The 12,405-nt window shown below is 32.7% G+C and overlaps 2 protein-coding genes across 2 annotated transcripts; one reads left to right on the top strand and one right to left on the bottom strand.

Moving 5' to 3' along the window:
• Positions 1-259: 259 nt before the first annotated feature.
• On the bottom strand, positions 260-3,560 carry LOC123221153 (DNA-directed RNA polymerases II, IV and V subunit 8B-like). The gene is made up of 5 exons (XM_044643882.1): positions 3,414-3,560; positions 2,207-2,321; positions 1,524-1,681; positions 622-716; positions 260-547 (listed from the first exon to the last, which is right to left on the bottom strand). The coding sequence occupies exons 2-5, from the start codon at positions 2,280-2,282 to the stop codon at positions 436-438; spliced, it is 441 nt and encodes a 146-aa protein (XP_044499817.1). The 5' UTR covers positions 2,283-2,321; positions 3,414-3,560; the 3' UTR covers positions 260-435.
• A 1,046-nt stretch (positions 3,561-4,606) lies between these two features.
• On the top strand, positions 4,607-8,218 carry LOC123221151 (peptidyl-prolyl cis-trans isomerase FKBP16-3, chloroplastic). The gene is made up of 7 exons (XM_044643881.1): positions 4,607-4,726; positions 5,166-5,449; positions 6,035-6,118; positions 6,446-6,495; positions 7,232-7,280; positions 7,518-7,592; positions 7,796-8,218. Exons 1-7 carry the CDS (start codon positions 4,693-4,695, stop codon positions 7,913-7,915), a joined length of 696 nt encoding a protein of 231 aa, XP_044499816.1. The 5' UTR covers positions 4,607-4,692; the 3' UTR covers positions 7,916-8,218.
• The last annotated feature ends 4,187 nt before the right edge of the window (positions 8,219-12,405 follow it).

A 12,405-nucleotide genomic window follows, 5' to 3' on the forward strand; every position in this document is an offset into this window, starting at 1 on the left:
TTATTATTATTTTTTAAAAATATATCCATCAATATGATAAATGATACACAATATGAAAAATCAGATTTCTAATACATGATACAGTACGCAATTTGAATTATGTGATAGTAAGCCATTTTGCGGTGTAAAGGATGAATTGATTCACAACTTGACAGTTTATCAATAGAACAATTTGAAGAAAGCAATAACAAGCATCCCACTCCTGCTAGTCAGAAAAACACCAGAAGTGAGATGGGATCATGCCATGGGAGAAAGCAAAGAACCATTAAAAGCCTTTTCATTTTGACAAACATGAACCCCATGTTAAAGAATCCACTGTTAATACCACATTACAATGCCTAGAAGGGTCTCACGATCCATGAACCTGTCGTTACAACAAACAGCAGAAGTTTGTAGGTTAAAGAGAGATGTGTTGTATGTTACTATTACAAGGTTTTACAACTTCCTCATTAGGAGAAACAGCTTTTGATCAAGCTCGAAGTGGGTAATATAAGAAGGATCTCCCTTCAGCATCATTAGAAGCCCACCATATGAAATATATATCTCACTGAAATAAGAGAAAAGCAATTAAAACACAAGCAAACTCATAGAACACAAATGAAATGTTCAACGGATTCATACGCTTTAAGTGTTTTCCCAGAGCCTTCATCTGAGATCTTGTATAGCTTCCCGTGCATAATGTATTCAAACTTGTCAGCAAGTGATTTCCTCCCACCCTGGAATAAAAGGGTACAATTCATTGACACACAGATTAGGAAGCAGAGGTCAAATAACAAGTCAAACACAATAGTCATGCATACAATTTAAGGTGTTTTTTAGACACTATATGCAATAGTTAATATTATGGTCAACGGGGTTCTCATATTCACCATTATCAAACCACTTTAATATGATCAGGAAAATAATCAGTCAACATTCATTATCTCCTCAAACCTTCAAAACATCTTTTTTTCCATCTTTCACACCAGAAAACTAATGTTCTCTCCTTATTGTCTTCTACCATGTTTTACTGAAACTTTCAATAGGTTAAATCAGTGCTTCACACTAGTCCTTTTACCAATCGACATTGTTTTACATTCCTTAGTAGTCATGGATGCAATTCTCACATACCCAGTGTTCCGTTGTATTACCCATTATCCATTTAACATTCTGTTTCTCCGCACACTCCTAATCTACTAAGTTATTTTAACACTATGCCAGCCTTAATTCCCCAATCACACAGCAAAGCTAATTTGAGCATTTCAAAATCATTAACTAGTTTTGCCACAAATTTCCAAAAGAAACATCAAAATTAATAAACTTTGACAATTCTTTGGCATGTCAAGAGTCGAAAGACAAGTGTAATCGATTTCCGTAAACATGAGGCCCCCTATACTAACAACTAACCAAAGAAGACAATTAGAGACTTAACGTAATTATTATATCATGGTCGTTCTTTTCAATAGATATAACATTGCCTGAGAATAAAAAACTCCTTACATAAATGAAATCAACACTGAATAATATTTCAAGAGTAAACCAACCTGAGTATAATAGCCAGAATCTGTTGTTCCATCCAGATTTAATGTGTGAGCCAAAGCCAAAGCAAATTTGTCACCTACACGCATAGGATATATTTCTACATTCACATCCAGTAGCATGTACATGTCACAGTTCTGACTCCGTGCTTCAATGCGAGAAACTGCATTCCACCTCAAAACATAAACCTCAAAATTCTAAAATAAATCTAACAAATCAAATAGAAGTTTATTGAACAACTTGTAGAAACAACCACTATAATACTAATGAGATTCCAAGGCAGAAAAGCAATAACATTATTTCCTAGAATAATAGATCACTGACAATGTTGCTCAATGGCCTTAATAGTATAACTCAAGTAAATATTATGCACACATAAATAATATCCTAACCAAAAACAGAAGTTTTCAGCCTTTTTATTTTATAGGCAATGTAAAAGCACCAAATACATGTATAGGAATGCTATTCTAGAAAGCACTTTTGGTTGAAGCGCTTTATGCAAAAGCATCAAGAGAGCTTCTTGAAGAATCACAGATATAGGTGCTTATTTTAATTGCCTTTTCATGCTTTCTACAACAGAAGACTAAATAATAATTTTGCCTGTTTCAGCCAAACAAAGTGAAGAACATTGAAAATACCATAAACAAGAAATTGAATTAAGATGAATGATAAGAATACAAAATCATACCCTTGTCAAACTTTTTTCCATCCGGGTCTATCTTATCAACCACAAAAATATCCTCAAACAGTATTACACTTGACATCCTTCCTGCACAAACAATTCCTCAGCAGCAACAGTCCACCTGAAAAAAAATCAGTACAATCGAACTCACAAGATTAATAAAACACACTGATTAACAAATAAAAGAACTGCAATAAAAAAGTACAAAACAACAAAATTATGAACTACCATATTACTTAGAGGACAATCCCATTTATGTACCTAGAATTAACAGATTTTAATAAAAACATAATCAATTTAATAAATGTAACAGTCATATTGGTTCCACTTAATTTCAGATTGGTTCCAAAACATCACATAAAAAGCACCAACACATCAATTCTTTCTTAGGTACTAGCTGGTAAGGTTACTTGATAAGGCTCCACTAACTCTATATGCCTGAATTTTTTGTTCCTTCAAAAAGAACAAATTATATTATGTGAACTATAGCCTTCACATTCATAATTACCAGTCTTCACCCTAAAATAAACATTTAACGTTAAAAATAATACGAGATAACATAAAGGAGATTTAAAAGACTCTGTTGTTCTTTTTACTGAATATGAAAGCACATAAAAATAGGACAATTCTCAATCACCATTAAAATATTTTTCACCATCACCATCAACAAATAAATAATATATAATACAAGAAAAAACACCACAACACCTAACAAATAATTTAAACACCATAATAAAATGATTTCCGAGGAGCTTCCTCTACTCAGAGAAGCGTAATCTCAGAAACAGTCACTGAGTGTCATGATTTTCTTCGAAAGAAACTCCATTTAAAAAGGAGGGCGACAGAAAGAAACTTTGATAAAGATTTACCAGAAAGTGGAAATTGAAAAGAAAATATTAAAGCATTCTGTGCTAAGCAAAGACAGAAGGTCTCTCTATGTTTTCGAATGAATTGTTCAAAAGCAGCAATAAACAAAATTCAATAAACCAGTCATCACCCACTTCATTGAAGTTCCTTCACATTTTTTTTTTTTAATTTTGAAACAAATAACCATTCTAGCACCAAGAACTTCAAGAAAAAAGCAGAGTCTCAACAGCGGGCTGAAAAAAAATCTAAAAATATGCATTATCAAGTATTTATGCTCAAAGCCTCAAAGCCATGTCCGTTCCGTAGTATTGAAGCTTGTAAATGGAAGAAAAGACAGAGAACGAACCTGGGTTTAGACTTTTTCGGAGGATTCTTCGGAGCCGGTAACGGAAGGCAGCAAAGAGGCACATACGGACGGGAGGGGAATTTAACGCAGTTTTGGAGGAAGGATTGGGTTTCAAGTCGGTGAGAAATTTTGATGGCTTGCCCATGAGATGAGGCCACGTAATAGGTTTAATTTTATCAAGTAATCCCATAAACACCCTAAGCAATGATACAATTACAAATATTCTTCTGAAGTTTCAGAAATAACAGAAATTCCCTTGCCTTTAATGAGTTGCTCGTGAGCCCTTAAATTTTACACTGTTACTGTTTATGTAGATACCTAAATCTAGACAATACATTACATTGATCAGAGGTAGATTTAAGTTGAGACCCCTACTTAGTTTAAGTTTACTTCTTATAAGTTGAATTTGATTAGAGATAACCCTAATTTAAAATTAAATTGCACTAATTCAATTTGATTGGGTATACATTCATTATCTTTGAGATTTTTCAACTCTTTTCGGTAACATTTTTTCTCTCTTTAACCATTTTTTTATTTTTTGATAACTTTTATTTATCTTCTTTGAAAGCTTTTTGGTGTCTTTTTTAGTGATTAAAGGTGGTTTCAAACTAAATAGACTCCTACTTAATTTAGTGTTTTGTTCTTATAAGTTGAATTTGATAAGAGATAGCCCCAATTTAAGATCGAATTGCGCTAATTCAATTTGATTAGGTGCTAATTCATTTTCTTCTAAGACTTTTCAACTTTTTTTGGGTAACATTTCGTCTTTTCTTCTTCTTTTTTGATAACCTTTATTTATTTTCTTTGAAAGCTTTTGATGTTTTTTCCAATTTAGACTACATAATTAAAAATTAATACAATTATATATATCCATTTTAAATATATAAAAAAAATATATATTTGATGTGTGTTATTATATGATTGAATAATTTTAAATTAAGAATAAAAAATTATACAATAACATGATGCCATACATAATATGTCTCTATTTATGTATAAGAATTAGATGCATATAGTATTGTCCATTAAAAATTTATATTTATATATATATTATATGTTTTAAGAATTTGAGAGGAATTTGTTAATAAATTAAACCTTAGGCGGTTGAGAAACACGTTAATTTTTCAAGTTAACAAGTTTGAGTTTTAACTTTTACATCCCTGCTTAGTGCTTATACGGTTACACGAGAGGAGGAAAGTAGCCTAGTCAGCCACAAGAAATAAAAAGACAAAGACAGCCGGATTTCGTTATCCGCTTTCAAAACTCTTTACACTTTCGGATGGCTCTCCCTCCTCCTCTGCTTCTTCCACTTGGTAAAGCTCCTTTCTTCATCACATTTCAGCTTGTATTTTCACTCTGATGTGCTTTTCTTCGGCTAGAAATTGTGTGTTCATCTAAACAAGAAACTTTTTTTTATTTTCATTCGGACCCAATATTAATGAAAATTCTGGCTTTGTGTTTTGGCCAAGTCTCTTGCTTTCTTATGGACTGTCTTGGGTGTTTGTGTTAAAATGATGGGATTTTTTGGGATTCTTATCAAAGTTTCCCTCTTTGTTTTTGTCTTTGATTATCTGGTAGAATGTAGCAGCTTTGTCTATTTATCATGCTTATGCCGTCCCTTTGTCTTGTTGCATTTTTAGTTGTTCAAAGGAGCATTGAACCATTAATTTTGTAAAATTTCATGTGGGTTACCTGAGTTTTGCCTCTTTTCTTCTAAATGTATGCTGACTTTGGGGATTTATATTGTGTTAGGTTCTGCTTATGGCAAAGCTCTGAATTGTTGTTGTCACGGCATTTCCTGTAACAAGGTTTGGGGTGTGTTTGCGCGGTGCTCAAATATGAAACTTGGAGTTCGAGCTTCAGGAAGTAGAGTATATGGCAATGAAATGAATTCAATTACGCGAAGGGATGTTCTTGAGTTGGTTTTGGGAGTTTCAAGCCTCTTTTTAGAGTCAGTTGAGGCCAAAGCAGCCAGCTTGCCTCCCGAGGATAAACCAAGAATGTGTGATCAGATGTGCGAGAAAGAGCTTGAAAATGTATGGTGAGATTACAATGCCCCATATCTATGCATATTCTTTCTTTTTGCCTGTTCGATGCTTCAAAATAGTTTCTTGATCATAGGAGTTTGATGTTATCATTAATCTGCTGAGATGTTGAAACTTTGCTCAACATGAGTTTTAATTGACATATAGATTTCTAATAACTTTTGATTGCACTCTCTCACTTTTACATGATTAACCCGAAGAATTATGTCGCATCTTGTGAAGGTTGCCAATAGTAATGTCAATTGTTTTGAAGAATCTGAGGGGTTGTCGTTATTCACTTTTATATTCTAGAATCATTTGATTTAATTACTTTATACATATGTTTACTTGTTTTTATCTTCACTGATTAACTATTCTTTGTTGATTGATGGCTACTTGCTGCTCATCACTCCCATTACTGCTAAGTTATTTGAATCTTAGTCATGCTTGTTTCTTGGTCACCATGAAACTGTTGATAGAGTATTTTTAGGTATAAGTGTAACTTTCGGTAGAAAATGACTTCTGGTTCACATTTTATATAAATTTATGAAAGATTATTTCTAGTGCTAAGTACCAGACCAAATATTTGTATTGAAGGTACCGATGGTGACTACAGAGTCTGGTTTGCAGTACAAGGATATCAAAGTAGGTGAAGGCCCTAGTCCTCCTATTGGTTTTCAGGTAAGTTACACTGCTTTGTATAAAGAACAATTTCTTCAATCTAACAGAACAATGATGTTTACCTCAATTCTAGAAACACTGAACAGCTACTCCATTTATTTAATAGGATGACAGAGATTACATGTATGTTTGATATTTATCTACAAAAATTTTAGTAGTTGGTATTAATATTGCTGAAAAATAAATGTATTAAACAGTTATATCATAGCTTGGCAAATCCTTGTCTGGAGAAAGTTGGGTTTTCCCTAGAGACCACCACCAGCAAATTTCTTTTTATGTATAATTATCATTGACTGCATCTGTAATCAAACACTCTGCTATTTGCAGGTGGCTGCTAATTATGTTGCCATGGTTCCTTCTGGACAGATATTTGATAGGTAGTAATATTGACTTCATGAATATTCAATAAATCCTTATTTTAGTATCTTAGAAATGGAATTAATTTCACTTCTTGTCGAAAATGCAAATAGACAATCTGGTTAAACTACAGTTTTCCACCAAGAGTATCTGCAATATCACAACTTGGTTGGTGTCAAAATATTTTGACCATCTATGTTAGTAATTTGCATTGCTGTTATTTTCAATTCAACTTGTAATCCTGTGTCACTTACTAAATGGTGTTGCTGACATCAATCTCTTTTTCTATTCTGCCTTTTGCACGGCCATTTCTGAGTTATTTTACAAGCTTGCTCTTTTTTCACTATTTACACCAATGTAATATATTTTTTATACTTTTTCCCCATGTCATCAGTATTTCCTGGATCAAATCATTGTGTTTTCTTGGTGGGCATCACCTAGAGATCAGTTGTCAAAATGACCGAACCTTCTTTTACAATCTTTCTTAAACTTATTCTTGATGGTTATCTTATCTACTTGCCAGTAGATGTACTCATTTCTCACCTCATCATTTCTGTTTCAACATGACTCTATTGGAGAATCCAATCCCAAAATGTTTTTACATAAAATCTGATAATTGAGGTCCATTTCTTCTTGTAGTTTTTCACTAGAAATTATGTGCCTCTGCTCTTGTCAGTCATTGGACTTGAGAAATCATCATTAGGAGATACCGATGCTTAATTTCTTACTTTAAGCTTTCTGTTCTTGATATCACAGTTCATTGGAGAAAGGTCAGCCGTATCTTTTTCGTGTTGGCTCTGGTCAGGTGACTCTATTAGTAGTTTATCTATCAATATACAAAATTAAGATGCTATTATTTCACTTGGTAAGGTTCTTTATAAAAAAAAAAAATCATCGATTTATTTATTGCTTCACAGGATAGTACTCATCTGATCAATTTTGGTTCTCATATTGCCTTTTCTTGCTATCTTAAACTCTAATTTTGTATTTCATACTTAGGGTATTGCCGGTAAATTGACTTAATAATTGACTGACTGAATAGGTGATCAAGGGGCTTGATGAAGGAATACTAACCATGAAAGTTGGAGGGACGCGTCGACTTTATATTCCTGGATCGGTAATTTCTGAATTATACTAATAATTGATGAGTTGGGTAGACCCATGGTTTCCAACTGCAAGTAGTTAGTAAATATTTTTTGTGCTACTCTTTGGAAGTTGTGGCACATATATGAACTATGTCACTTCTAGGGATCAATCTATGAAGAAATAACACCCTTTATGTCACTTCTAACATTTTGCCTTTTTTGTATCTTGTGATAGTTGGCATTCCCTAAAGGTCTCGTTTCTGCCCCAGGACGGCCGAGGGTGGCTCCTAACAGTCCAGTAATTTTCGACGTGAATTTGTTATACATACCAGGTCTTGAATTCGATGAAGAGTAAAACTGGTGGGAGTGTTTACACTTTCCTATAGATACTGTTCTCCAACTTCTTCCCCTTAACAAAAAATTGGCTGGAAACAAGGTTGATATTGTGAGTAAGCTTCATTGTATACGTTGATTCTAATTCATTATTTTTTTTTTTCTGGAATATTGTAAAAGTGAAAAAACAAACATGCCTCATTCATTTCTTGGTGCAAGTTTTGATGAATGTTGAGTAGCTGGACATCTTTGTAGTACTTCATGTGATCATGAAGTTTTCTTTAATGTGTAGCTATCATACTCAACCACATCCCCTTTTGCTTTCTAAGCTAAGGCGCAGGTTTGTATAGATAGATTTGAGTTGAGTCGAATTTGAACAAAGGTCAATTTGAGTTTGACTCAAATTCAAAATGGTTAACTCAAAACCAAACTTGGCTTGTTTGAATGGTTAGAGAAGAAGTCATTATCTCCTGAGAGTTAAAAAAGTCATCGGATAAGAAAAAAATCATTCAGAAGTTGGTTTTCTTGTGCTCACTAGCATGGTGAGAGGGTTTAAGTCAAACCGAGTTATTTTTCAGCTTGAACTCAATTTGTTCGAGTCGAACACCGATTAGAACTCAAATATCTTAGATTGAATCAACCCTTACATAATAGTAGTTCCTTGCTCGGTCCTAGATGTAGTATGAGCTTGAATTTGAGCTCAGATCAAATGAACAAAGTTTAAGTCGATCCATATGTATGAGTTCAATCTGGTTTAAATCAAATCTAAAATAAAATTATTTTTGAGTTAAATTCGAGGCTCAACTCTTGGTATCGAGTTGATCTTGAATTGATTTTTTCATATTTGAATTGATATCAAACTTAACCCTATTTTAATTCAACTTAAATTGAATCAAACTCTAGTAATAGAACCTGCGCTAGGGCTAGCCCATGATGATAGACAAGCCCATTATGGTCTGCTTCAAATAATTTTGTGTAAATTAATAAATTTTAAAAATAATTTCTAGTTAATATTATCCATAACATTTGAATTAAAAAAAAATATTATAATAAATAATTTAGAAGTAAATAGATAATATATGATTCTCAACCCATATCTCATCTTATCACCAAAGTGAAGAACCAAGAGTTTTGATATTTACAAAAGAACTAATCGACCAATTAAATTCATAAATTCAAAATTAACGTTAATCCAATCTTATCTAATTTTCTCTATATAAGCAACTTCATGCAAGCAATAATTTTCATATTCAGCAACCACAATGAAGGGAGCCTTCCTTGCAATCGTGTTCATCCTTGCTGCCATTTCAGCCGATGTTGCGGTGGCATACCGGCCATGGTTCCCGTGGCACCACCACCCAGTCCCGTGGCCGTGGAACCCTGTAGTGAGGAAATGTTTGAGTGATTTCCCTGAGGTGCATGAATGCCTGATTGAAGCTCATAAGTCGTTTGTAGATAACGACTTCCAAGTGAGCTCAGAATGTTGCAGGGCTATCGACCAAATGAGTGAAGATTGTGCAATGACTATTTTTGCCAGATTCAAGTCTCCATTTTATAGGCTAGTATCGGCCAAATGTTCATCTGCTCCACCAGTTGAACCGCCAGTTGATTATTTTAATTAGCTATATTATATATTTTTTTTCTATTGTCAACTTCTCGTTGTTTAGGGTTAGATTTTGGGGTAATAAATTTTTTCTATTTATCATGTAGCAGGTATTATTGAATAATAAGATTGAGATTACCATTTTATTATAAGCTTTTAATGTTTACTCGTTTATTTTATGTTTTTCTTCATAGTTTCTATAGTCTCTTCTCTTTTATCTTTCTGAGAAGTGAAAATATGCATAACACGAACACCCCTTAGGTAGCCATGGATTTGAATTAAAACACTGATATAATTAATGCACAAGGATATGTCTGTGGAGTGCTTGTAACCTTGTGCATTATATCAGTGTTTTACTCCTTAGTTAATGCATCATTAATATGCCATACCTCTCTCTCTCTTTAACCCTGGATTTGATTCGAACTAACTCACAGTTGAATTTTTGAATAGACTTAAATTTGGCTTGTTTTATATAAACGAGCTCAATTATTGGCTTAAACTCAACTGTTTGATCCAAACTTAAATTCGAACACAAATAACTTGAATTGAATTCAGACTTGTGGATTATTCACTAATTAATCATTATTCATTGTTAATATTGTTCTTTTTAGTACTAAACAATATAGTACTCATCTGACCATGTTTGGTTCTCATAGTTCATGTTCTTGCTAAATTAAACACTAATTATGTGTTGTGTCACCAAAAGAGCACAAAGAAATGCATCTTCTCTCACATTTTTTCCTTTTTTTTTTTGTCTCTGGAACCCTTCTTTTTCTTCTCCAACGTCCTTCCACTGAACTCATCGCCAATTGAGTGAGCATAGCTTGATCTCACGTTTATGGTTTTGAATTCAAGTTAAGCTCTAATTGACCCTTGATTGGGTTTGAATTAGCCTAAATCCTCCCTGCATACTTTTTTCCTTTTTGTTTTGTATCTTCTTGTGATAGCTGGTGTTCCCTGTTTGGGCCTAGTCTTGCATGACACACGAGCCCATGAACTTCCTGTAAATTAAAATAAATATTTGGAATAAAAATTCTAATTAAAATTATCCATAACATTTTAAACAAAATAGGATTATCATAAATTAAGATAATGCTTCTCAAAGGATAGCACATTTTATCACGAAAGAGATCATGAAGGAAGAGTTTAGATAATAACAAAAGAACTAATCAAATAAATAAAATAATTAACACCAAGTTTTAATCACCGTTCATATTCAGCCACAATGAAGTGAACATTCCTTGCAATCCTGCTTATCCTTGCTGCCGTTTCAACCGATGTTGTGGTGCCATACTGGCCTTGGTTCTCATGGGCCCATCACCCTGTCTCATGGCCGTGGAGCCAATTAATGTATCATTATATAATTATATGTAATTTTATCTTTAATTGAAAATCATTAATTATATGATAACATATCATCTGTATATTTAAATTGTTTATAAAAAATATGTATGTATAATTTTATTGAATAAATATATGTGCTACTGTAGGAAGTAATGGCACATCGGCTTGGGGAGAAAATAGAACAACCCAGCCGTGGCATATGCATGTGTATATTGTCATGTTTGGAGCACAATTTTATACACAAAACTCATTAAATTGCCTCAAAAATTAAGAGCCTTTTTTTAAATTTTTTTGACATGTCTTCTTTGCGATAGGAAAGAAATCCATATTTTGAAGAAAATGCCACTAAATCTACACTAGCAAATTCATTTCTTCCAACGATTCTTTCTTTTCTTCATTCTTAGTGACCATTCTTATTAATTGATGGCCCTTCAACGGACTCATCACTAAATTATCAAACTGAGCTTGATCTCAAATTTATCATTTTGTATTCGAATTAAACTTGTTTAGATTTTGAAAATATAAAAGAGAGTGGTGGAGGAACAAGAATTTAAAAAAAAAAAAAAAGGCTTTGAGGTGTGTAAACAATCTCCTTAAAGTGATATTTGCTTTCTATTTTTATTTTTTGGATAATGAAAATTCACTTCCATCGTTGAACCCTAGAAATCTGCAATCTACAAACACTGAAAATATATATCTTAGAGAAATTCCATAGAAAGTCCAGATGTCAAGTGTTCCAAAAGTGATCAGGAGTTATATAATTATTTACTAGACCAAGGCAGACACAAGAAATAAAAATGCATCTTTTGGTTTGCGATCCGTGGTTCCATTTGGGAAAAAAAATAAAAAAACCCTCGAAAACAAACTTGTTCTGCCAAACTGCTCCAACAATGAACTGTTCCAAGCTTTGATACTTGGTATCAGACATAGAACCTCCGTTCCATTGAATGAACGCTTGTTCTGATTTTGATACACTCATTCCTTTAACTTTGAATATCCATTCCTAATCCAATTATTAAGTCTCAAATCTTAAATATTATTTTTGATACATAATTTGAGTACACAGACGATGTATCATCATATGATTGAATATTTTTTAATCTTTAATTCGAAATCATCTAATTACATGATGATATATTATCTACATACCAAAATTATATATTAAAAATATGTACATATAATTTTTATATTACGTATTGCTTTGATTGTTATTTCAATATAGAATTTTGGTTGTATGAACATTATAATCTACCATATGGATACTTTAAACCTTTTGTTTTTTATCCTCCTTGCGATAGTTGGCGTTTCCTATTTAAGCCTAGTTCCACATGATGACACACAAGCCCATTAGGGGGCACGCTTTAAATAGTTTTCTGTAAAATAATAAAATATTAAAAGTAAAAATTCTAAGTAAAATTATCCGTAACATTTTTAACAAAAATAGTATTATCATATATTAAGAAGTAAATTAGATAATGCCTCTCAAAGCATAGCACATTTTATCACCAAAGAGATCATGATGGAAGAGTTTAGATCATAACAAAAGAACTAATCAACCTTTATCC

This window comes from Mangifera indica, chromosome 7 (genome assembly GCF_011075055.1).
Source record: "Mangifera indica cultivar Alphonso chromosome 7, CATAS_Mindica_2.1, whole genome shotgun sequence".
Lineage (NCBI taxonomy): Eukaryota > Viridiplantae > Streptophyta > Magnoliopsida > Sapindales > Anacardiaceae > Mangifera > Mangifera indica.

Excerpts from the sequence above, each read along its gene's own strand:
- LOC123221153 (XM_044643882.1), bottom strand. The coding sequence starts at position 2,282 with ATGTCAAGTGTAATACTGTTTGAGGATATTTTTGTGGTTGATAAGATA. Across the intron at positions 717-1,523 it reads ATTCTGGCTATTATACTCAG|GGTGGGAGGAAATCACTTGC; the intron begins GTTGGTTTACTC and ends CTTTTATTCCAG. Across the intron at positions 548-621 it reads TCTGGGAAAACACTTAAAGC|TGAGATATATATTTCATATG; the intron begins GTATGAATCCGT and ends CTCTTATTTCAG.
- LOC123221151 (XM_044643881.1), top strand. The coding sequence starts at position 4,693 with ATGGCTCTCCCTCCTCCTCTGCTTCTTCCACTTG. Across the intron at positions 4,727-5,165 it reads TCCTCTGCTTCTTCCACTTG|GTTCTGCTTATGGCAAAGCT; the intron begins GTAAAGCTCCTT and ends ATATTGTGTTAG. Across the intron at positions 6,119-6,445 it reads GTCCTCCTATTGGTTTTCAG|GTGGCTGCTAATTATGTTGC; the intron begins GTAAGTTACACT and ends TGCTATTTGCAG.